At 44.5% G+C, this 27,084-nt stretch overlaps 1 protein-coding gene across 1 annotated transcript in view; it reads right to left on the minus strand.

The window, feature by feature from the left end:
- Nucleotides 1-27,084, minus strand: part of KREMEN1 (kringle containing transmembrane protein 1) — a 327,791-nt gene that overhangs the window by 150,824 nt on the left and 149,883 nt on the right. Inside the window, exon 2 of the mRNA XM_078667084.1 lies at nucleotides 23,784-23,946. Within this exon, the coding sequence (XP_078523210.1) occupies nucleotides 23,784-23,946 (163 nt within the window). The remainder of the gene's footprint in view (nucleotides 1-23,783; nucleotides 23,947-27,084) is intronic.

Below are 27,084 nucleotides of genomic sequence, written 5' to 3' on the forward strand. Positions count from 1 at the left end.
GATTTTAGAGACTGTTGAATTTCCAGTTTGCTGTTCACGATATCCAGTGTTGGAGGGAACTCTTCTTCGACTGGAAATGATTGAGCGAATAGTGGAAGTTCTTGGACCACTTGTTGTCGTCGACTAACACCACATTGCGAATGTCTTCAAAGGGGCGCAGAACTGGAAAGGTGAAGAAAGTGATCCTGATTAGAACGGACCCCTTTGTAATTGTGGATGTAGAGCTGATTGTACCAGGAGTAGAAATTGAAAAAACGTTAACTCTCAATTTCGTCCGTCCACTTGTCCAGAGCGAAATAAGGAGAATAATCCTAGAAACAGTTGACTTTCCATGTTGTGGTACGAACTGCCCAGAACCTGAGGGAATGTTACTTCGGATGGACATTTATGAAGACGTAGTGTCACTCCTTGAACCATACATAACTTCAGACGGATATAAGACTCTTGAAAAGACTTTGTAAAAATTACTGCAAGATAACCTAGCGCCGAGTGGAAGAAGAAAAGTGGTAGGGGTTTCCTTTTAGCGGACGGAGAAGGGCTAGGGTTGTCTGTTTCTACCGAACTTTGAACTGTTTTGCGGAAATAAATTGTCAAGCTTCCAAGTGTTCAAAAGAGAGACATTGCGAGAAAGAAAGACTTTTGGCTCAGAAAGGAGAAGAAGTGAATGCTGGAAGAAAGTCAAGAACTACACTGTTTGAGAACTTGGAGGCTGGCAACCCGAACCGCAGGGCAAAATGTATAGTTGGCACACTGTTGGGAGTGGTGATTTCCCTGATAGTTTTAGTGGTTACTGTCTCATACATAGTGGGACACGAGAGAGATGCAACTGCAGTGAAGGAGGACAAGGGAGTGTCAACACCGAGAACTCCTATTGTTAATGATAAGGGAAACATCAATGATAAAGACAAAGCGTTGTTAGATGCAGAAATAAAAAGGTTACACACCGATGAGTCACAGGGAAATTACAAGTTAAATGCTTATGCTAAATTGCTTTATGAATACGTTGACGCCATGGAGGTGAAGAATTGCTACGTTTGTATGCAATTACCAGCTTCGGTAGAAGAGGGTATCAGATACCATCATCTTCCATTGACATATGGAATTACATGTAGTTTGTTGTTGAGCATATTTTATGGACGAGATGGATTTGAGTATTATTTCTCGAATTTCGACTCGACATTGCCAGAGGTCCCGAATTTCAAGCATTTGAACAAATGGGACTATTACAAAAGCGAAGACAGATTACACAAATGGTTTATTCCATGGAAAACGTTAGATACTTCACATGCCCGAAGAAACAATCTGACTTGTCAAATATCAGAAGTTGAGAAAAAGTTTATAGGACAGGTAGATACTAGATACAGGAGGCAGAAGATTTTGAAGGCATCAGGACAATGGGAAACAGATTGGACCAAGGAGGAAAGGGCACATCAAAGAAAAGGTAGTATTGGTCCAATTGCTTTGGATAAGGAGAAACGGGGGAAACTGTGCATTCACAGGAGTTACTCCTATTATGAGAATTTTTATGTAGGTCAAGTCAATTGTGAACATGCCTTTCAACTGGAGTATTACTCTAAGGATTTTTTGAAGGGGATGCAAGCAATACCAAATGTATATTTTGTATGTGGAAGAAATGCCTATGTGAAGTTACCAGATAATTGGTACGGATCATGCTATCTGGCTGTTGTCTTCCCTAAAATATATCATGTTGAGAATTTAGAAACGACAAAGAAAGAAATACCAACTAGGTGGAAGAGAGGGCTGGGTGCAGCAGAAGTAGTTGGAGATGTACTCGGTGCTGCATTCCCTTTCTTAGGACTGATATTGAATGACATTAAGATCAGGAGGTTAGCTACAGTCGTAGATAGGCTATCTGCCAGTACTGCAAGATCATTGATGCTGATAGAAGGGGAGATGCAATCGATTAGGGCAATGGTTCTTCAGAACCGACTTGCTTTAGACGTTCTGTTAGCTAAAGAGGGAGGAGTCTGTAAGGCTTTGAAGGTCCAGGAGTGCTGCACTTACATTCCAGACAATTCAAAACCTCTAGAGAAGTATATACGAAACATCACTGCCATACACTACGAAATTGAGGATCTGACAAAGATAAACGTGTGGGAAAAAGTAGGTCATGGAATGGGTAAAGTTGGAAGTTGGTTTGCCAACTTAGGAAAAGGTATCGTTTGGTACATACTGAAACCCATCATCATAATTGTGATTTGTGTAATCACTTTGTGGGGATTGGTGCGTTTGTATCAATGTTACAGAGCAAATAGGTTGCAGAGAACTATGAGGAAACAGGAGGAAGAGTTGACAGCGATGCAGGACACTCAATACAAGAGTCTGAAAGCATTGGAGACAATGAAAAGAGGTGGCACTGCCACGACTTCACTTTGAAAGATTCTACATTTTGTGATGGTGTCCTGATGGTGATGACCCCTGAAGGTCATCAAAGGGGGGATTGAGAGAGCACAAGTTTGAAAAATGTATAAGTGCACCATATTTACAAGCACGTAGTTAGTTAACATGTACTTTGCACCAGAGTGTTTATATTTAGAAGTGAAATACACAGAGTGTCTTATATTCAGTAGTGAAATGCATAGAATGTTTAAGTAGAGTAACAATAATCATAACTGTGTGAGACTAATGTAAAAATGTTTGGGATGAATATGAAAACCTCACGTTCTCATGTTAAAGGAATAATGTAAGAGTTGAATGTAACTCTAAAACCCAGTATATTGTGTAGGCCTCATGGCAATTCACAAGCAAATCTAAACGTGCTGCTAAAATAATGTGAGATGGGGTTAAAGTGGTTCTTCCAAAATGTACTATCGAATTTAGTTTGAAATATATGCTTTATAGATGTGTACTTTAAGAAATGTATGTTAGTTGAGAATGCTGTTTAAATCAAGTAAAATGTTTTCAGAGTACAGGGACCCGCTTCATGTAAATCACGTAGGCCTGAACTGATAATGTCATCTCCTTTGATGTGCCATGTGCTCGTTAGAGGAGAAGTCGAGAGGTGCCAAGTACAGAGCTTCGCTTATATTTTATGACCTATAGATATGGTGGAGTCTGGAATTTGAGGCCCACTGCAGGACGGGCTGTATGCAGGTGCGAGGGTCTTAATCAGCTAGAATGAAAGGGGCTTTGTTCAGTGGCGCTTGGCGCAGGCCTGTAGGAGTTTCCAGGAATTTCAGGGGGTATCAGCGCACTGGAGAAGAAGCCTGGGAACCAAGGTCAACTATAACGAGGGTCTTCAAGAGTACCATCATGGAGTTTGCCGCGCAAAGATGTACCACGTGAGGGGCGTCCCAAGGGGCGTTCCTATCGAAAATGTGATTTGGTATTAGGGAAAGCGACCCGGGAGGAGAGCAGAGCAGATGATTTTGGGAGCCTAAGGAAGCGGATGGGTAGGCAGATAGGCTGATCAGGAGAGACCCATTATCAGAGAAGAGACAAAGAGAAGTGCGTGATCTTCTTAGGAAGTCACCACGGCTGACACCTAGAGGGGTAAAGATCTTGCTAAGTAGGGATGTCACTTAGTATAGTGTAGGGACAGACTAACCTTAATTTTCTTTTCTGTAATGACTTTGAGGTTGCAACTTGTATCCATTTTGGCAACCCTTATGGTTTTTGAGCTTGTACTTATTATTTTGTTTTTCAGACTCAGACTACTCAAGAAGTTCATGTTCATAGTGATACCAATTTATCTTCTGAATCTCATTTTGAGAAGTTTGTATCTTCAGTTATCTTTGACTTTATATTAAATCTTTGAAACTTAAATTTGGTCAGTGATCATTTAGAGTGGTGTAAGTTCTTAAATTGATTGACTTATTGTAAGATTACCTTTTACTCAATGACAGGTACCAACGATTCAGTCGACATAGTTTGGGATTTGGTAAGGTAATTAGTAACCAGAAATCCCGCGTTAGCAACATAACATAACATAACATAACCAACCTTGAAGAGTCAAAAGTCATGTCAGGTATGCTTTGATTCACCATGTGACCTGCAGACCACACACAGATCCAAGCAGCAAACGCTTGTCACAATGAGGTATTTTACGGGATTTAAGGAAGGAATTTGTAAGACCCTTATTTTTTCAAAACCAATTTAACAAATCTGGTCTAAAATTATTCACTATTTTCCCGTGCCGTCATTTGCTAGTCAGTACAATAACAAAAATGTTCCAGCCCCTCATTATGTGCCCTAACCTTGGTGAGTAATTAACAACTATTATTGCGAACATTGTTTACTTATAACAAAATATGTAATATCTTGTGCTGCTAGTCAGTTAACTTCTTACTTGGATGCTAATGACAAGGGTAACTCGTCATGGAGTGCCCATTCATTTCAATGGAAATTACATGAAGTCGTTTGACATGCCATAGCATCCAAGTGGTTAAGAAAGTAGACATTAACTGTCAATAGTGACCTGTGTGCCCGACTTCACTGATGTAAAAATACCCAAGTAGCCAGGCAGAATAAGCATTTGACAGCACTTGCTGCTTCAGCATACCTAATTTTAATGTATTCATTATCATCCCAAACCGCACTGCTTAGCAAGTACAGCATGTAACTACACTCAGTTTGGTAATTTGTCAACAAGCAATTCAGGAGACATTTTGTAAAAGAACAACTTTCCTAATGTGCCTGTTTCAATAGAATTCATGCCCGTTTTACATGGCTTTAAAATGAGGTGATGTTGCTTCTCCCTCTTTATGCTATTCTCACCTCCACCTCGGGAAGCATAACATGCTCAACAGACATTTAACTCACGATACTGTGTCTGCAGCATCTGCTACTGCAATATGAAGTTTTTTTTTTTTTTTTTAAATCCAGGACTGTCTCTATCCTGCATCCCACGAAGTCAATCTTCAGCTTTCAAGAATGATCACATTGACTTGCATAGAGTCCTACATTCTGTTTACATGTGTGTCCATGTATCTTTCCTGGGAAGCCCACAGTATTGTTCCAGGGTGCCCACATTCTGCTAACACAGCCGCCTCCATCATTCTTCCAGAAATACCCATGCCCTGCTTCCATTAACGTTCTCCTCCTATTTTCAGTGATGCCAACTTTCTTCTTACGTGGACGCCCACATTCTGCTGGGATAGATGCCATCATTCTACTTATACCGCTCAAAGATGCCCAGATCATACTTTCTGAGATGGCCACAATCTACTCCAGAGAAACCAGAATTTTGCTTCCAGGGAGGCCTACAATGTGCTTCTGTTTAACTCCTATTTCCTACTATATTGACACATTAGCTCATAAATTCTGGAGTCCCACTCTGACAGTAGATAGGTCACCCTGCCCAGACACCTGCCATCAATTTCCCCCCCTGGAGTTCCAGAGATGGTTTAACGTGAAGTTCGAGGTCCACAGTCATCTGTGTGCCTGTTCTTCTGCTGCCCCACCAGACCCTGTGGAGCTCTCCGTTTACCCCTCCCAACTGAAGCACATCAAGTTCTGTTATCACAGATCATAAACTCTCCTCACAGGTGGTGCTTCGTCCATATGCTCCCTGTGATGGGGCTCAGTAAAAGCACACTGCTGTGCCAAAACACTTCGCCAAACACGTGCCTGTGTTCACTGGCCTTCCCTGCATTGTCATTAAAAGAGGAAATTCGAGGCCATCTTAGTTTGACGTCAGCCCGCACATCTGAAAGGTGTAAACTGGAAATAAAAAAGGAAATTCAAGAAGAAGCCCTCCCTGTATTTTTACTCCATCAGGAAACAATAAGCATTCCTTTGCCCACTAGTTGCCTATGCAATATAGAGCACTTCTGATAAAATTGAATACTCCAGGGTTCTTCATTTATCGGGGTGTTAAAAATCGCATCTTCAAATAAAACTTGTCATAATGCAGCGTAGAACGTGGACTTTAGTGCTTTCTGCACTATAATCACCATGTCTCAAGAATTCTTAAGCATGTTTCCCTGATAAATATCGGCAGGTGTGAACCCGAAGTACCAAAATGTACCTAAGGAAAAATGTGCGAGTAAGGAATTTATCACACAAATAATTATGGTATTTGGCCAGCTCCCCACAACTCATAATTCCACCCCATGCACAATAGGGGGGTTCTGTAAACTCCCAGAGTTTACTTCATACCTATTGTGAAGAGAAGATGCAGATATATTAATGTTGAGAGACGAAATTATTACCTATAAGGAAAGGATGACACATGGTTATCCTAGCTCAAAGATGCAAACCTTCATTTCCCAGGGTACAGCTCACTGTGATCCCAGGAGAGATAAGAAGAGATCTGGGATATGCTAAGTACAGGGGGTGGTCACTTATTGAGCAACACTATTGTGTTCTCCCTCAGGTCCACACAAACGTTCTGTGAGAAGATGACTACTCCCTCCAACCCCTACATGCCCCTGGGAATAAACGTACTACTCTAGAAGCCACAAACCAAATAATCTTTCGGAATCCTCTGCAATTTCACTATCCATGCGAGCTGCCTCCTCAAAGGTCGATCTCAGGACTAAAGATTTTAATTCCAAGATAGGGTCCGACTGGTGTGCTGGGGGTGATGCTGCACCCCTTCAATAATCACATTGGAGCTCTGAACATAAATGAGCAATAAAGATGCCTTTAAATTGTATTATCTTGTCACATTTGCTGCGTGGTCATAGACAAGGGACACATTTCAAGCTATGTCTCATATTCTTTTAATATGGTTGATTGTTGTTTACTTTTCTTTCACTAACTGCAAAGTCAAGGGATTTGTAAAATGAACTATCTGACAATCTTTGTGGCAGTACTGGAAGTGTGAGAGAAAAAGCTGTAGGATGTCAGGTTTTTTCTGAAACACTGCAAAATGTAAATACCTATAAATGAACTTTACAAATATTTCAAAATATATCAGTAGATAAGAAAGCACAAATGATGCAGATTTTATTGTCATTCTGCACTGTGAGGGAAGCAAAGATTTTAAAAGGATCATCTTCGAAGTATTGCTAGAGATTCTATAGATTATGAAAATATACACACGATTTTTGTATTATGAATTTAGAAAAACTTGTACTTTTATGAATATGGTGCAAAAGTGTGTCAGCAACATTAGCTATTTTTGTGTGATAATGTTTGGCGAAAGTTCTACTTAATCTCTATGAATTGATTTTACTTTACCTTATATGTGATATTGATTTAGAAGTCATATTCATTTAGATGTGCAATGTTAATTTATAGGCATAAATGCTTTCTCACAGTACTGACATTTCCCCTGATTTAACACAATGGTACTGCTTGTGAAATGTTGCTCATTTGTCCTCTACACATGCAATTCCTAACATTCTTAAAAGTTTCTTCAACATTCACAGTGAGGGCCAGGTCAGCACACTCCCCAGCAGCTCCGCGTGCGGCACCACCTCTTCTCAGGTCTTGAGCCCTCCTGTCTTCTGGGTTCGCGCCAGCAGACCGCCTGCCCGCCTCAGCTCTTTTACTGCTCCCCTTGTCTTCTTCCTGGGAGGCAAGTTAAGCCTTACGCTATTTTGGTTTTGTGAGTGTATAATTTTCACGCTTTAATTTGTGTTCAGCCATCCGGTTTTAATTTTTTTACTTCTCGCTTATTGGAAGTCAGCCTTTCCTGCCGCTGCTCCACTGTGGCCCCTCCCCCTGACTCAACCCCCACTCTCGCCTCCCTACCCCAGTCCCCCCTCCCTCCCCTACTGGTGCCGCTGTGCGGTCGAGCCGCAGGCGTGCCTAAGGCAAGCCCGACTGCGCCCATCCGCGACCCGACTGCGACCAGCGGGAGGAAACTTGGTTCTCCTAGGCCCCACCGCTACGATTCCACCCCCCTCCATGCACTCAATCCTGGAAGACTCACCGACTGCGAAAGATCCTCGCCGAACACCACCCATGGACAGTTCTTGTGCAGATCCTGCCGCAGATCCTTCACCATCGCCAAAACCCCCACAACCGCCGAAGGCCCGCCTAATGCACGCACTGCCGATACCCTGACATACGTCCTCCTCAAAGTACGCTCCCTGCACCGACCCGCCATATTGATCTGGGACCTGATCGGCACCCTCTCGCCAGACATCGCTTTCTTCATGGAAACCTGGACCAATGCCTCCTCCGGCCCCGACATCGCCACTGCCATCCCCGACAGCTATAAGATCCAGAGCAAGGACCGCCCCCACCGCCAAGGAGGAGAACTCGCCATAGCACAGAAGACCCCCCTCCGACTCTCCACATCCAGCACGAGTGACCTTCACACCAACACCTCCACCTCCACTTTCAGATCCAGACCAGCCCCAAAACCACGCTACGGGGCATCCTCATCTACAGACCACCGGGGTCTCGCACCCAGTTCGCAGCTACCATTGCCGAGCTCGCCGCACCCCACACCATCACCTCTACGGACTACATTCTACTCAGGGACCTGAACTTCCACCTCGACAACTGCAATGACCCGACTCCACCACTCTCCTCCACCACTTCGCCAACCTCAGACTGAAGCAGCTGGTCAACACGCTCACTCACAGAGCTGGAAACACCCTCAACCCCATCTTCGCAGGAGGGACTAACATCTGCTTCAGCAACACCACCCAGCCCTCCTGGACGGACCACCACTGTGTCCATTTCACCTTCAACACCACCACCGCACCCAAGCCTGACCACGCCCGCCACGGAGGAACTGGAGCAAGATCACAGAGGAACACCTCAAGATCACCCTCCTCCAACCCCCCCCCAGAACCACGACCGACACCAACTCCGCAGCCATAGAATTTCACCACGGGATCTCCTGCTGTGCCGACAACCTCGCACCACTCCACCACCCCGCCAAACAATGCCCTCTGAATGTCGCCTGGTTCACCACAGAACAACAAGAGGCCAGGCGCTCCTGCAGATGCCACGAGAAAACCTGGCAAAACCAGAAAACCACGGAAGCATGGAACAACCACAGGAGCAACCTGAAGGAATACCATAGGCGCATAAGAGACACCAAATGGACCTTCATAAGAGACAAAGTCCAGACCAACGCGACCAACGCCAAGGAACTGTTCAACGTCATACAGCCGTTCGCCAAACCCCCCAGCGAAGCCATGGACATCACACCTTCCCAGGATCTCTGCGACAAGCTCAGCTCCTACTTCAATCTGAAGATCAAGGTTCTCTACGACATCTTCAGCAAATAGGCACCGGACACCGGACACCACCCCCCTCCCTACCACCGCCGACAAGCCAACCATCATGACCTGGAATCCCGCCACCATCGAACACATCACCGCGACCATGAAGAAAACCCACTCAGGAGCCCCAACAGACCCCTGCCCCTGCACATATTCCACAGGGCCGCCGCCACTATCGCACCCGAAATAGGACAGACCATGAACGCCTCATTCAGATCCGGCATCTTCACAGATGATTGGAAGCGGGCTGAGCTTAAACCCCTCCTCAAGAAACCAACGCCCGACCCAATGGACCTGAAAAACTACCAGCCCATCTCTCTCTTCCCCTTCATGGCCAAAGTCACTGAGAGACTTGTAAAGGCCCAGCTGACCACATTCATCGAAGAGAACTCCATCCTAGACACCTCCCAGTCCGGATTCCGCACCAACCACAGCACCGAGACCGCCCTCCCCATCGCCACTGACGACATCCGCATGCTACTCGACCAGGGACACACCGCGGCCCTCATCCTTCTAGACCTCTCCTCAGCCTTCGACACCATATCACATCGCACGCTTGCAGCCAGACTCCGTGGCACAGGGATATAAGGAGCCACCCTCAATTGGATTCACTTCTTTCTCTTCAGCAGAACCCAGAGGATCAGACTCCCTCCCTTCCTTTCCCAACCCACCGATATCAGCTGCGGAGTACCACAAGGATCATCGCACAGCCCCACGCTCTTCAACATATACATGGCCCCCCTCGCAGCCATCGTCGGACAGCATAGGCTCAGCATTTTATCATATGCCGACAACACCCAGCTCATCCTTTGTCTCGCAAGTAATCTCAAAGACACCATACTCTGCTTCCAGGAAGGAATGAAGAACGTGGCAGCCTGGATGAAAGACAGCTGTTTGAAGCTCAACTCAGTGGAAATTGAGGTCCTCACCCTTGGACCCTGTACCTCCGCCTGGGACAACACCTGGTGGCCCTCCGCCCTTGAGAATCCACCAACCCCTACAGACCACGCACAAAACCTCAGCATCATCCTCGACTCCTCCCTCTCCTCTCCATGAACCGCCAGATCAATGCCGTCGCTTCCACTAGTTTCAACTACCTGTGCATCCTCCGCAAGACCTTCAAATGAATCCCCCCTGACTGCAGAAGGACTGTCACCCATTCGCTCTTATCCAGCAAACTGGACTACGGCAACGCCCTATACACCGGAATCAACATAACTCTTCTACACAAACTCCAAACCATCCAGAATGCCGCAGCCAGACTCGTCCTCGGGACACCGCATCACAAACACATGACCCAACACCTACGAAGCCTCCACTGGCTCCCCGTTAAGAAGAGAGCCACCTTCAAACTCCTCACCCATGCCTACAAATCCCTCAACAACATCGGACCCAAATACCTCAACGAGAGAGTCTCTTTCCACGTACCCAAGAGGAACCTCCGGTACGCCGACCTCGCCCTGGCAGAGATCCCCGGCATCCGCAGAAACAGAACAGGCGGGAAAGCCTTCTCCTACATCGCAGCCAAGACCTGGAACATGCTCCCTGTGAACATCAGATGCTCCCTGACCCTGCACACATTCAGGAAGGACCTCAAGACCTGGCTCTTCGACTGATCCGGAGCTGCCTCCCCCTCCTCCGGAGCGAACGTTTGCGCTCTATAAATACCTATCCAAATATCCAAATATCCTCCTAATGCATTGAGACCCTCACGAGTGAGTAGCGCACTTTATAAATCCCTGATTGACTGATTGAACAGGATTCCAGCTGCAGCTATAAAATGCAACATAGTATTTCTAGTCTATCACAGTTAGGCCTATGTGGACTTTCACATTTTTTGTTGCTCATGATCAGCATGGGAAACCACCTCAATGTTTCAAGAGGTTCAGGTGACTTTACGTGATTCTGACCATCTTTCAATGATGGCATAGTGCTACATCACTCCGACTCCGATAGAGACTTTATAAAAGAAGAAACACCAAAGGAGGGGCAACAACACAGTCCATATTGGCCAGGTAACACCTTGCGAAATGTAGAGACATAAAAATTACAATATTCAGAGTGATGCACATCCAAACAAGTCTGTAGCCCTATATTATCTCCCATTGCCAACTGCGGAAACTCTGAAATGGGGGCAATGAGAGGCTTGATAATATGGCACAGGGTTGAAATCGAACCTTGTGGTATTTTTCTGTAAGATATTACTACAAGGTAATTAGCATTATCTGAGTATGAGAGACGATATGTTCTCTGCCATAAAAAAAGACTAACTTGTTTATTTTCTATAACATGATACAAACCTAGGTTGCTCTCCAGGAAGTGCAGTAGAGTTGTTTTCTGCCTTCTGAAAGTTTTAGTCACTTGAGAAGTACTCGTTGTTGCCTCCAGCAAGTGCAGTGAATAGCATTACTGAACTCCAGAGAGCTATTGGTGCTGGTTAATTAACAGATGGGGAGATACACTTTTTTAAAAAAAGGGTGCAGACCGGTTTGAGTGCATTTTTGTACTGCTTTCAAATACTGTGAACACTACTCTCAGCAGCACATTATTCTCTGTGTTTAATGGAGGGCTTCTAAATGCCTTGAAGTTCTATAAATACTAATCTGGCTCTTCTAGAGAAGACGTTCTAGAATCTGCATAAATACTGACAATTTAGGTGTGCCTTTATTTACATTACACGTTACATGCACAGAGTAAGGTGAACATCAGATGGATTCGCTTCTATATGGTGGTGCGCTGCAGATTCAACACTGGTAAAAGCTGCAGGACTTCATATGCATTCAGTCTGGAATATTTCATGTAGTCACATAGTGGTGCCAGCCTAGCACCTAAGGTGTGAACTCTGGCCATGCACGGCCCTCCTGGTGAGCCCGGTCCTGTTACTCCACATTTTCTCCCAGTGTAAAGATAGGGTTCAGGATCTAGACCATTGCACTCAATGGCTAGAACATCAATGAATAACTTCTGCCCTCGGCCACTCTGAAATGACTGCTTCTAGAAGGTCTGGGTGAAGATTAGTTTAACTATCTGTTAAATCTGTGACGTCTACGAAATCGTCTCTTCTTTGCGGTCTGAGGGGAATATTATACATATGGCTTTTCACCCAACGGCCTAACAGAGAAATTGCCCCAGTAGGGTCAGAGAAGACTTCACTTTCTATGTATGTTAATAATATGACTTCTCTGAAAGGATGACTTCTAAGGGAGCTGAAAAAGCACCAATTTATAGTCTGTTCAATCAATGATTTCTCTGGAATGAGCATCTCTGTGTCAATCAATCAATCAATCAATCACTGTATTTGTAAAGCGCGCTACATACCCGTGAGGGTCTCAAGGCGCTGAAGGGAGGGGGCTGCTACTGATCGAAGAGCCTGGTCTTGAGAAGTCTTCTGAAGGTCGGCAGGTCCTGGGTCTGTCGTAGGCTCGTAGGGAGAGCGTTACAGGTCTTGGCGGCGAGGTAGGAGAAGGATCTGCCGCCGGCGGTGGTTTTCCGGATACGAGGAACTGTGGCGAGGGCGAGGTTGGCGGAGCGGAGGCTGCGGGTGGGGGTGTGGAAGCTGAGTCGGTCGTTGAGGTATGCGGGTCCGGTGTTGTGTAGTGCTTTGTGTGCATGGATGAGGAGCTTGAAGGTGATCCTCCTGTTGGCGGGGAGCCAGTGTAGGCCTCTCAGGTGGGGTGTGATGTGGCTGTGTCGGGGGACGTTGTGGATCAGTCGTGCCGAGGCGTTCTGGATTCGTTGTAGTCGTTTCAGGAGCTTGGTTGTTGTTCCTGAGTAGAGAGCGCTCCCGTAATCGTGTCTGCTGGTGATGAGGGCATGGGTGACGGTTTTTCTCGTGTCGGGAGGGATCCATTTGAAGATCTTTTGGAGCATTCGGAGGGTGTTGAAGCAGGAAGCGGAGACGGCGTTGACTTGTTTGGTCATGGAGAGGGCGGAGTCGAGGATGAACCCCAGGTTGCATGCGTGGTTGGTGGGTTCCGGGGCTGTGCCTAGCGATGTGGGCCACCAGGAGTCGTCCAGCAAAGACCTCTCTGAAATGTTGTTTCTCCTGTGGGGTCTCTGAGGAGTTCAGTGTACATGTTTGTTGTACCCATGACTTCTCGGGAATGATTTCCTCTTAAGGGGCCTGTGAAGCGTTCAGCCTGCATGTCTTTTAATCCTATGAGCTGTCTGAAATGATTGCCTCTATGGGGTCTGAGATGGATTCAGTTAGTTATTCTGTGCAGCCTATGTCTTATCCAAAGTAGTGCCCCTGTGTGGTTGGAGGGGTCTTCCTCTTTCTTGTTCAATCAAATCTTGTACAACTCTTACTACTGGCACAATGCAGCTAAGTGTTCAATGCATTCAGTCTGTAAAGCTGACCTCTGTGTGGATGGGAACTAGGGTGTACGATTAACCATTAGTCATTCTACGTGAATGTAGTGGGAATTCCGTTCACATGAACATTGAATCCGATTACCTCCTCTTAGAGCCCAGTAGAGTCATCGTAGACAGTTTGGTGCATGCACCTATGCAACAATTGCCTCCCTACAATGCAATCACTATACAAATCCAAGCCACTCTGGAAGGTTATTTGCTCAATCCATAACCCTAATATCTCTATGAACTGTACAGTGTTTATTCCTGTTCAATCCTTCACCTCCTTAGAAAGTACCACCTCCTTGCGGAGGTTAGTCCACACATCTTTTCATTCGTTGATGTTTGTGTGTGTGCCACCTGTACATTTGAGATGGGGGGGGGGAGGGGTCCAGTCTTCATGTCCCCTCAATCCATGATTATTTCATTGGACAACATTAATTGTGGTTTTAAAGATGAGGCAGATCACTGGAAATAATTGGACTAAGGTGGACAGTGTCTTCCAGAACCGCCCCCAGGCAGTTTCTTGGCCGTCCTAATTTTAGTTCTCCGGAGGCTTAAGAGAGAGGCTAAGTGGGTGAAAAGTGTGTTAACTCTGTAGGAAATTGCAGAACAGCCAGTTGGCCTACTTGTCAACCTCTCCTTGTTTAGCAATCCAGCAGGAAAGAAAAATATTATCTCAGGCACTTGAAGCCATCAATTGGTTTAAACCCGTGCCAATTCAGCAGTTTAAATATAGTGGTTTTACCTGGCACTCGATAGGTTCCTCAGTGCCAGGTGCTGGCACTACCCCAAGCCAATTCACACTAAAGAATTAAATTCTGTCAGCAGCTGCTTCTGCTCAGAGTTCGAACACTGCTTTTGGGTAGTGTCTTAACTTGATCTTCTGGAAGGGGCTGTTAGAAGTGGGAGTGGAATGAGGGTGGAGGCTCAATACAAGAATCCTTCAGTCAACACTTGAAAGAGCAACATGGAGGAACCAGTGATGAATACAGAAAGAATGAGGTTGGCTGTGCCATGGTGCACATAGAGGTGAACAATAAAGATCAATGAGAGCTGTGACAATGGCACCATCTGACCATACAGGAAAGAAGGAATGTAATAATGGGTGCCCTCTTTGCATTATTGTCAGAAGGTAGGATTGTGGTGTTTGGAGTCCCCTGAGCAAGGTATAAGAGAGGATTCAGGCGATGGCAGCCGGCTGAATTGTATATCTGAAATGAGGATGTGGATGTTGGGTGCTCACTAAGCAGTAGCTAGATTAAGAGAACTGAGGTTATGGGTGTCTCTGAGCACTCTGTGGACAGACTGATTTGAGTGTAGTGAATCTCAGCAATATATGGAAATAGAGGATTAGAGTGAGGAATTCTATCAAAACAGTTGAGTATGGTGGTGGGTGGCTATGAGAGAGTAGATTTGGGGTGATGAACCTGCTGATTTCAGGTGTCTATCACCCCCTTTCAGCGATTAATGCTGACATCAATAGTCTTAGTGGGGACATAGGAAAAAGAATCCCGAAGATGATACCCCAGTTGATTACTTTTGATCAGTCATGTTTTATACCAACCATAATGCAGTAAAACAAATTATGGAGACAGGCGTATGCAAAATATTTCCTAGATATGTAGACAAGGGTTTTGTAGTACTCTTGTTAGATAACGAAGAAGCCTTTGATACCATCAGATGGGAATTTCTACTCCATGAACTGGAATATTTTAATTTTGGTCCTGCCCTAACTGGCTGAATTAAACTAATATATTTGCAACCCTGCTTGGGTTAAGATGGGCAGCCTGATTTCTGGCACCTGGCAGGAACGTCCACTCGCATCTCAACTGTTACCTTGGTGTTGGAAGCGATGACCACCAAACTTAGCAAAAAAATAAGTTATTGTAACAACAGGGAAAAAACACACTAAGTATCTTTATATATAAACAACACTTTATTATTCTTAAAGAACAATTAAAGTCTTTCCCAACAATACTAGATAGCCTAAATAGAGTTGGCAAGATTTCTGGATGATATACAATTTGGCCAAGTTTAACTTGTGCCCGTTAGGGCATTGGCAACCCAAGTCAGGGATGAACTCATGATCCTTGGGCTAGAGCGGCATGTCAGAAACCTGAAACACTTGGGAATAAGAGTGCCAGTCTGCACTGAAATTTACATTAACATGATTATAGGAAGAGTATTCACTAGCAAACTCGGAAATCTTCATTCTGGAAGATGCTTCCATTGGCTGTCAAGAGTAGAGTCGCATTGATTAAGATGTAATTCTTCCTACGTGCTTAAATATTTTTAAGGAACACTCTACCTTCTCTCAAAGCAAATATCCAGCAAATTAGATAGTATGCTTCTCTCTCTCTAGTCTGTGCAGATGCAGAACCCAGAGTCAAGCTGAAGATTCTGAAATTTACAAATGGTTGTAATGGACTGGGATTGCTATATCTGGAGTGTTACTACTGGCTTCTCAACTAAAGAAACTTGTGTATGCTAGTGAGTCTGCCTGCAGGAGACAGTATGCTGTTGGGAGGTTGCCATGGCGACAAGCTGCTATAATATAGTTCTTGACCCCTTACATCCACTGATGTAGCTTACTTGGTCATCCTGATGTTCCAAATTGGGGAATTGGTCTTCTTTATTAAAGATCAAGCCATTTACAATTGAAGCAATGCGTTGGGGGGACTGAAGATTTACCAGAAATTGTACCTCGAAGCTGGGGGTGGGGGTAAACTAATGAGCGATGTTTACAGGACAGGCTTCCCTGAGATGTTGTTATGCTTTACCGGAGAAAACCTCCTAATCAACAAGCTATCTGTTTGACTGATGCCCAGTCTACACACCTATCTGTGACATGCTGCATCCATTTAGACTGCTTAAAGGTTGTTATACGCTAACCCTACAACCAGAACTGGAATGCACCCGCCCAGCTGTGAATGTTTCTTGCTTTTTATCTTTTATCTGACTTCCCGAGGTACTTGGAAGAGACTTATGAGTGACACGTGGGGCCTAACAAATCATCAATCGATCAATCATTCAATAAATAAGAGACGTATTATGAGTCTGGGGGAGCAGGAACGCCCTGCACCTCCAAACCCATGTTTACACTTCCCACCAGATTATGAGTTTACTCCTGTCTGGCGGGGTGTTTTTTGGTGTTCCCAATCTGTATGCTGGAAACATGCCTCTGCCTTTATAGCATTTAATGGCAAGAACCCTTCCTGTTCCCGTATCCCCATCACGGCAATGGAGAGACGAATATATCTGTAGCAACTGTTGATGGATTTCTTGGTTTTATTTCACAGGTCAAAATTATTGCAGAATCTGAAGATTTCCATCTTAATATATCATCTAAACTGTCACCATCCCCCCAAACACAGAATCGCCTTGCTGACTGTAATTCCACACCTGAGTTGTAGACTGAGGGGCATATTTACAAGAGCTTATAGCCACCAGAGGGTCACTTTTTGTGATGTTCTGGTGGCAATAAGCCCTTTGCCTTATGTACAAGGTGGTGTTAAGCCACTTACCGCCACCTTGTGAATAAGGCACCTTTTCTGGCAGCACTTGGCATTACAGGGGCGGCAATAGGTGGTACGGTGCGTGTTTTGCTCCAACACCTATTGCTTTTTGCAGCTGCCTCCTATTTACAAGGGTGGTGTAAATATGGGGAAGTGCCAAAAATAAGACATGGGAAAACCTGGCGTAACGATGAGAAATTAATAATTTCTCTTTGTTTTTGCTGTTTCGTTGTGTGATGCATCCTGCAGCACACATTAGCGATTGTTCTTCTGAAGGAAGGTCTCCCTGCCTGCACATAAACACTCATTAGAAAATGACGAGTTGCAACTTTTATGTGTGCTGCAAAAAGCAGCACACATAGAAGTTACAAATTTCCATTACTGACTGTTTATGTGCAGGAAGGCACACCTACCTGCACATGAACAATCATTCCCCACAATGCAGGCACCCTTGCACTATTTGTGCAAGGGTGCCTGCATTGCCGCTAGGCAGCAACATTTAGCGCCAGCGCTAGGGGAAGCGCAGGGATGCGCTACATTTTTGTAAATACAACGCATCTCTGCGTTTGGAAACTGTTGGAGCACGGCATTCTTGCCTTAACGCACCGCTTCAACAGTTTCCTTGTAAATATGCCCCCGAATTTTCGACTGCCATAACTAGCCATACAACTACTACAAATGCCGCTGCACACGTGATGACATCCGCCTTTGGGCACACATCTAGAAAACATTGTTGGCCAGCCAAAATTAGACTTGGTTTGCTGATCATGTCATCAATTAAGCTCAAAGTCTTAGCTTTGATAAGTGGGGAATTCTACAGAGAGCACCCTTAATATCTGAAACGATTACTGGGGTCTCCAGACTGCAGATTTACTCGAAGGCGTGCACACAAACCTTATTTTATTACATCAAGATATCCCTATTTAAGGGTCAATAGAAAAGAGGTGGCATAAAAGGCTGCTGTGCCAAAGCCCAAGCTGCTTTGTATGCTTAGATCAACACCTGCAGTGGAATCCTTAAATAAGCCAGTAAAGAAGTTATTGGATTGACCTACTAGAATATCCTGTCCAGTGGTTTCTTAGAAGAAATCGATTCAAATGCTGCTTTGTTTTCCGCCATATTTTTGTATCAATTTTTGTGTACTAGTTCAAGTAATCTGCATAACAGCATTATCAACTATTGGCAGGTAGGCATGAGCATTTGTAATCAATAAAACTACAAATACTGGTGATGCTTGCAGCGGTGCTCGATTGATCACACCTGTCAGGGTAGGAATCTCTTAATTTGAAGTTAACAACTGGGATTTCACTCAGCATGCTAGATGACTGGTGAAAGTAAGGGAACAGAAGGAGTTGTGATAAATGTGCCAGACACACTTCTCACCAAGAACATCACAGCCCTGAGGAAGGTTCTCAATGACTTTACAATATTAAGGAAAGCTGCATTGGCCGTCCCTGCCCACCAGTTGCTGGTTCCATATTCAATGACATAAGACCTTGGTAATATAGGGTTACTAGTAGAATGCGAATAGAGTAATTGGTACGTGCAGGCTTGAACTTTTGGAGCTACTGCTGTGAAGAAATCCTGCAGAGTGCTGGCAGCCTGTTTGTTATAATGTTACACTGACAGCTAAACTTAAGTTTTCGAAAATGCGAAAGCAATAGTTATGCAGCTGTAGATCATTAGGCCAAAAAATCTCAAATTTGGATACTTTAGAGAAAGTGGCATTTACTGCTAAAAACAGATTGGATTTTTCAATGGTATTTTTGGGGAATTCTTGTGATATTAAAAGTGACGCAACTCTTGGCATCTTCATGGAAACCAGATGCTAAATATGTAGAGCACGCCTATATAATACATACAAGAATGACTGCAAGAAAGGTGGCTACATGAAATAATTTTATAGACTGGAGCCTATAGTTTGACGTTTTTGGGGAAATAAAATGTCTTTTATTTTTTAATGTTAATGTGTTTATCAATTTTAAATCCTACTGAAATAATAAAACAAAAAAACTGGGAATTGAGAGAAGCATTGTTGAGTGTTGGGCACAGATTGCAAGAGTTTTAAAATATGACTGAACGTGCTGCCATTGGCTAGGAATTGTTATAAAGTCTCCAATTTCTTGGAGACTCACGAGATCCTGCATGCCACCCAGTCCGGCTTCCGCTCAAACCTTAGCACCGAGACCGCGCTCCTCGAGGTTTCGGAAACCATCAAAGGGGTGTTGGATATCGGGGGCAAAGTCATGCTGGTGTTGTTGGATCTGTCGGCGGCCTTTGACACCGTCCCCCATGATGGCCTTCTCGCAAGACTCTATGAGATCGGCCTTCGGGGGACGGTGCTCAGCTGGTTTTCCTCCTTTCTAGCTGGCCGCCGGCTAACGGTCTGGGCATCTTCAGACACCGCCGTGATGCCGCCTCTGGGAGTTGGGGTCCCGCAGGGCTCTATATTGAGCCCGACCCTCTTTAACATCTTCATGACCCCTCTGGCGGCGTTGGCGGAGTCGTTCGGTGCCCGGATCGTATCCTATGCCGATGACACCCAGCTCCTCTTCTCCTGCGAGAGAGGTGGAGACTTTGATGGGGAGAGTATCCGGAATTGCCTTGGGGCTGTTTTTAAATGGTTCCAACTGAACAGCCTCAAGTGCAATTCCGATAAGTCCGAGGTACTCTTCTTTGGGTGCGACACGGAGCCAATCTGGCAGGCCTGGTGGCCCATCGATATGTTCCCCCCGTCTTGTTCTTCCCCAATGGCTAAGAACTTGGGGGTCAAGATGGACAAGGGGCTAACGATGAAAGCCCAGATCCTGGGGGTGACTGGCACCTGCTTCGGCCTGCTAAAGATGCTGCGGAGGTTTCTACCTCTGCTGTCTGAGGAACACAGGAAGCTGACCGTGCAGGCTCTGGTTGGGTCCAGGTTGGATTACGCTAACGTTCTTTACCTGGGCCTACCAGAGTACCTGCTGCAGCGGCTTCAAGTCGCGCAGAACGCGGGGGCCCGGGCCATCTTCGGTCTAAATAGACGTGCCAGCGCCTCTGGTCTATTGCTGACGCTGCATTGGCTACCCATCCGCAAACGGATCGCCTTTAAGGCAATGACTTTGGCCTATAAGGCTCTCCATGCGGTGGGAGCAAAATACCTCCAAAACAGACTGACCTTCTACCAGCCGGCTAGCTCGTTGAGGTCAGAATCTTTATTCCTGGCGGCTGTCCCGCGAGTGAAGAGAGCGCGCCTGGGCGGCCGCTCCTTCGGTTTGCTGGCTCCACAGATGTGGAATTCGCTTCCGCTCTCACTCCGGGGGGTCACCAGTCTTCTTGCCTTTAGGAGAGGTCTTAAAACCTGGCTGTTTATGCTGTAGGCCTCTCAGTAGCCCTTCTTACCGTATTTGGCTTGCTTTCTCATTTTAATTGTGTTGTGTTATGGTGAAGCAGCTTTCCTTACCTAAAGCGCCGGGACACTCTTTTTGAGTAGCCGTTGCGCTATACAAAAGACAAAATAACATAACATAACATAACATAAAGTACTGGATAGCAGAATATGCTTGAAAGTGAGTGTCACTGTGTCATTTATTGAATGTTGAATGGATGCTGCCCTCAGGAGAATGGCGTAAGTGCCAGTGACAGAATGTTACTATGAGGCGTTGCTCTTAGAATCGCACCTAATAAAGGTCTTTAAAGAAGCCCTTTAAAATGGCTTCATTCTGACCTGGCACCTTTTAGGAGTGAAGAGTGTAGTCCCTGCTTCATGGTAATTCTGACTGCCTTCTTTGGCTCAGCCTGCTTTGCATTGGCCTTCCAAAAGAGCTTTGCCCCACACTCGGTATGAAAGTACGTTAATAGGGACACCATTGATATCCTATTAGTGTGGGTAAATTCTGACCGAGCCAGACAAACACTATTTTTGTGAGGGCCGATATGAGGACCGGTCCCCATAGTATGATTAACTACTTTCGAGCGAGTGAATCAAAAAACTAAAAGTGCAGTTATATTTGCCCCCCTGGACTGTTTTATAAACTACCAGAGGATCAATGCGCACGTGGAGTTAGAATAGTAAATATACACTTCATTATGGTCAATGTCCAGCCCTCATAACGATAGGTATGAAATGGTGTGTGAGAGTGTGTGTGCAAATATGTGTGTATTTTTTGCGGTCAGACAATTAGCCTTGTGTGATTCAAGGTGACTTTCTTAGACACAAAAGATTATCTCCAAATTGTACACAGGTAGATTCAATGGTCTTTGCTCCATGAAGACATTCACCTTCAAACATACACTTTCCAGTTGCATCACCCATATTAAAAATGCCATCCAGTTTCTTGTTCCTGAATAACTCTTTGAATTCTCTGTGATCCACCCAAATATTAATGTTTGCACCGCCACAAAAGTGTTGACAGTACTCAGGGCCGAAAGCACCACTAAAGCCTTTCTCTTGATAGCCAATTATCTCAACTTAGATTCCATTGGCAAATTGATGCAAATCCATTGACATGAATCAGAATGTCGCCCATTTCATATGTGCACCAACATTTACAGTGATCACACTCTGATTTTTCTAGTATCCGTGAGTTGCTGTGTGTGCTTCACTTGAAGCCTCTTTTTATTTCACTTATTTCTTTCCTACACTATCCATTCCAAACAAGCTCCCGCACCTTTCTTAACCAAAGTCCTTCTAGTTTTAGTACTTTCATTGTACATCTTGATCAATCTGGCAGACAACTCTGCGATGCCCAATAATACATAAGTTGGTCTAGAGACTACACATTGTTGGATGTCATTTACTCTATAAAACTCTCACTGGTGAAATAATAGGAATGTAGTTGTGAGATTCAATTCACCTGTAAATGACAGTAAATCCAGAGTAATTGAAACACTTGACTCCCACAGAAGTGCGATGATTGATGTTGGGGAAGGGATGACTGTGAACAATGAAAAACCTGTTACGTCCTGTCTGGTCCACTCACAAACGTGTAGCGCCTAATAATGTCCATGCTGTCACAATTTGAATTACCAGTTTGTTTACCTCCACAGAGCTTATTACAAGATTCTCATCAAGTTTAATTTTACAGCAATGACTTAAACTCAATGGAGCATTAGACACCTTATGCACTATCTGTATGATCCTCTCAAGCAGAAGACAAAACTTTTCAGGCAACCTCATTTATTGCTAAACACTTGATGAAATATTCATTGACTGTACAACCCAGGACTAACCCTATTCCAAGAACACCATTCTCACTTCCTTACACTTCATTTCTTGAGGATGACCATTCAGGTACAATTGTTTCTAATTATTTTTGTCAAAGCCACCCAGGGCCTCCTCCCTGGATTCATTGATGTACACCTTTGCCATGGTCTCACAGTCTCACACTCTCCAAACTGACACATGGCTTCATCACTTTGCTCTTTGGGTTGTTTACTGGATTATGTACATCAATATAGTAGGATGGGAGAATTAATCATTGAAGGGAACCTTCCTTGAGGGACATGCCAGACACAAGGTCAAAAAGAAGTACTACTCAATATGAATTACTAATCAACTTATCCAGAAGGATGACTAAGGATGTATTATGTCTCAGATCAAACCCTAGACAGACTTGTGTATGGATGTGACATTTGTATCCTAAATATAATTCATATTGCAGTGTGTTATTTAGTTATTTTCATACAATGATTCAGGGTTACAAAATAAACATATGTAATGCTTAACCAAACAACAGTGTTGGGAGCTGCTATTTATTCTGGCTGAAGATATGCCAAGGACTTCACCCTGCAGAGTAATCATACAGGAGTAAAGGAACAACTGTAATTATCATGATGAGATTCATTATGTCATCTGTTGGCTCTTGTTTGGGTGGCTGGGTGGTGCTGTCAGTCTGCTTATCCTTTTAGATAGGGAGAGAGCCGGATACCCTCTGTTGTTTGCCATAAAGCACCATTCAATTGTCAGGAAGGGGTTAACATGCCCACGGCCTAGGTGTATGAAGAGAATTTATGGTTTGTAATGTCAGCCTCTACAACACCCAATCAGGATTTACAGTCATCCCTGTAGCAATGCCGACAATGAATAATAATTGAAAACCTGTTGCCTACACCATCGATGAACTTGGTAAAACATGCAATATGAAATGAAACAACTGTAACAAAAAGTATGGTTTGGTTCAGAACAGTGTTGAAGATGTAATCAGATTTGGGCTAGGTTAATATAATACTATCGCAAACCAAATGTTACTCCGCCGGATGCCCTTGATGAAGAAAAATGATTTGACCAAACTGTACTCAGTACCGGAGAACTTGGTCACGATGTAGATGTTGCTTTCAAAGTCTAAAATCTGGGCATCATTTTAGCTGTAAGGTTACAGAGATTGATAAGGAGTATCTCTGGTGTCAAACATTATGGTATAGGGAACTGAGTTCCCCAAAGTATTACACTTATTTCTCCTAAATATCAAATGTAGTTGGAGAGACCAAGGGATGATAACTCCTACACACTGCATTCTGTAGTAACACCCGGCATGAATCCTATTTGTAGTTCTCTCCATTGAAACCCTTCCTCTTCACAATTGGAATTAGCCTGGAGCACCAGCTAATGGGGTGTAAGATGTACTTCACATATCCCATAGTAAATAAATATCAGGGGACCAACGAACGCCTATTTGAGGAAAGGGTGGCCAATATACACCCTACTCAGTCATAGAATATGTTTGAAGGAAGACAACAAGGTGATCCCATGTCCCTGAAGAGCTTATGTCTTGAAGCGTACCTGCAGTAGTTGTGTTCTCCCAGACCACCTTCTCCGTTAGGATATTTCAGGGTATTGTAAGGGTGCTGGAAGGTCTCGTTCCAGAAGAGGCACGGCTTCCCACCTTGTGGGGATGTTTGATTCTGGGTCCCTCTGTAATCTGCACCGTTTGCCGTGTAGCAGTCTGAAAATGCATATAAATATGAAAGGTATAAAAATAAAATACTCATGAAAAAAAATCGGTTCTTGCACATTACTAAGACAATCAAATTACAAGATATAGTTTTATAATAATAGTCTTATATAAGAATCTCACAATGGACCAGCAGATTTTTAATAGATCATGCTTGTAACTAGGTCTGGGAGGTGAACTGCGCTCCGCTCGAGGAGTTTGCGGAGTTTTCCGCACTCCGCGTTCCAGGAGCTCGCGGAGTTCCAAAAAACGTTGCTTCACGTAGCGGAGCAGAGTTTTTGTCTTCACTCGTGTTTGTCAATATCAAGTTGGCGAGAGCGAGCGATGAAAATCCACCTCCTGGTGAGATTTTTCCTCATTCGCGATCGTCAACATAAAGTTGGCGAGTGTGGAAATGCAACCTCCCAGCGAGATTTCTGAACGCGGGCGGTGAGATTTCTCATTGCGAGTGGTTGCGTATTCTCGCGACCGCTCGCTTTCAGAAACTGTCCGTTCGCGTTGAGAAAGGTGCCGCTCGAGTAAAAATCTACTCTAGCGGCAGAAAGGAAGCAGCACCCGCTTGCTCTGTGCATGGTGCCATTCGCGATGACTGCACAGTGCGGACAAGCACCTGACACTGAAAATCATTGCAAACAGAGTTTATCTAACGCACTCCGCTGCCTGCGGAGCTCCGCGTAGCGCGGCAGAGTTTTTTTGCACTTCCTCTGTAAACTCTGCCCAGGCTTACTCGTACCTCGGAATTCAGTTGCAGTTTAACAATATACAATATTGTCTGAAAGAGTAATCAGAAGATCGAATTGGATCCATGTTGGTTATAATCAAGAGAGCAGTACTTTCTACAAGCTGAGTCTGTCTTTTTAGTATTTTATAAAGGCTTTGTTGGAAAAAAGAGAGAAGCTGAGCCTATTAGTGTTCTATTTAGTATACACTCACTTTACATATCCTTTATGTGCGCCTATCTGGCTACAACATCCTCTTGAGCAATTGTGTCTAGGGCATCGAAGGCAAGATTGCTGCACTTCCCCCAAACTCCATAGATAGTTGTCATTACGTGATTTCTCTTCTTCTTCTTCTTGTTAAATGCATCACAGTCTAGCCTCCATCTTTGCTTTCACAGTCTTGTATAACCCCTCAAAAACACTGTCACTTCTTCCTCTCAAAAGTCATGGATCTAGCCAACACCCCATTTCCACCTCTTTCATTCTATACACATTGGCAAGTTGATGACCACAAATAATAAAGACACCATGTGGTGAAAGATACAACCTCCAGCTCTTCCAACAATGCCTCATTCATACATAGGACAGGCCGGAGTCCTGACACCCCCTTCTGTGAGTTTAAAAAACAGTGATGGATGGAATGCTTCAATTAATCTCAGCCACTGGTAATCACTCGGGCCACCATCCCAGTCCATCGTTATTTCGCACACCATGCCACCTCTGTTTGGACCCAACTTGGTGGGCAAAAAATGATGGATTGGGATGCAGCTCTGAGCGATTGCCAGTGGGTGGCTGAGATTAATTCAAGCATTACATCCATCACCTTGTTATTTTTGCTTTTGACTCCTTTCTGTGAAGCGCCAGCCTCAGAATTTCTAGCATCAACCCTTCATATGGTATGACCACTCCCTGTTCCAAATGTTTGCCCTCACTACTCCACTACTCCACAAATGTTTCGGTGTCCATCTCCAGACACTCACATTCTGTGGTGGACCATTGCCAAACTTTAAGAATTGCCATGTTTCTCTAGGGTTGGGAGATGCACAGAAGTTATTGACCAGGCAAAATAATCCCAGCTCCAGCCCGGAATCATGAGTCAGTCTATTCAGCCAAATTGTAGACGTAAATGTATTTATATAGCGTTTATGACCCCTGACAAGGCATTGAAGTGCTTCACGATTTTACCCTCATGAAGAAATGACAGTTGCTACCTCAACCCCTCACTCCTCTCCAAACCTCTTGACATCTCTGCAGTGAAAGTATGGTCTCTTTCGCGGACACAACAGTCACTCTCCAAGCTGGCATACACATATCTTAATCCCTGAATTATAGTACTAATGGTGATGAGCCCCACCATTCATCAACATTAATAACCCAATGGAGTGCATTGCTATTTACATGTATTCTATAGCAGTAATCATCAAAAATGTAATATCTTCGGCATCGCCCTCTAACTTCCGGATTGCATCGAAATGAGCCTACACGATTTTACCCATTTTATAACACAGCTTGCCAATTCATTTCTCACATCTGGTGAGGTCTCCTCGGATCTCCAGGACACCAATCCTGTCCACCCCAGCTATGGAAATCAAAGGCAAACCTTACCATGCTGTTACCTGAGCTGTGACCTCCCTTTCCAGGTATGATCTTTGAGACATCAGTAACTATCATACTTTCAGTATAAGTAGTAAACAAAGCCATAATTTCTGATTATTTGGTCTGGGTTCTGGCCACAACATGATGCCGAAACCACCTACATGAACATCAGAAACCTGAGTCAAACCTCCGCCATGCTTTCTTATTGACCATCTTGAAAAATGTCCTATGAAACAGGAGGCTCGAGGAAGGCACTGGGCATGATTCAAATTCTATCCATTAGGAGAAAGCACCGTCCTAATGTCCATCACCAGAGAAAAAACAATTCAACTTAAAACACACATTTGGGAGAAGTGATACTTGAGGAGGGGACTTTTTTTTCTTTTCCCAGAGTTTTATATAGCGTGAACTTGGCCCAAAGGTATCAGAGGGCTTTACATGTGCACCAGTTGCATTACAGACCGACACATTCATTTTTGTCAGGCATGGGGAGATTAAGTGATTTGCCCAGAATCACAGGATGTTGAGTGCCCCTGCTGAGACTCTAACAGTTTCCAAGATTGGAGATTCACCGCCCTAGCCGTTAGGCTACAGCCTCTCCAGATGGCTATGCTACACTCAAAGCCCACCCAACCGACATATATTTACTATGTGGAAAAATATTCTTCTGCTCACCCGCTTAGTCACATAACTCAACACACAAGTGTCTGGACAGAGTGCTCCTTCAGAGTACTTATACTATGTTTGCTATTAATACGCGGCACCTTCCAGTGTCAGAGTGGTGACCTGGCACAGTTTCAGGCCACTGCCATGA

Source organism: Lissotriton helveticus, chromosome 11, assembly GCF_964261635.1.
Source record: "Lissotriton helveticus chromosome 11, aLisHel1.1, whole genome shotgun sequence".
Lineage (NCBI taxonomy): Eukaryota > Metazoa > Chordata > Amphibia > Caudata > Salamandridae > Lissotriton > Lissotriton helveticus.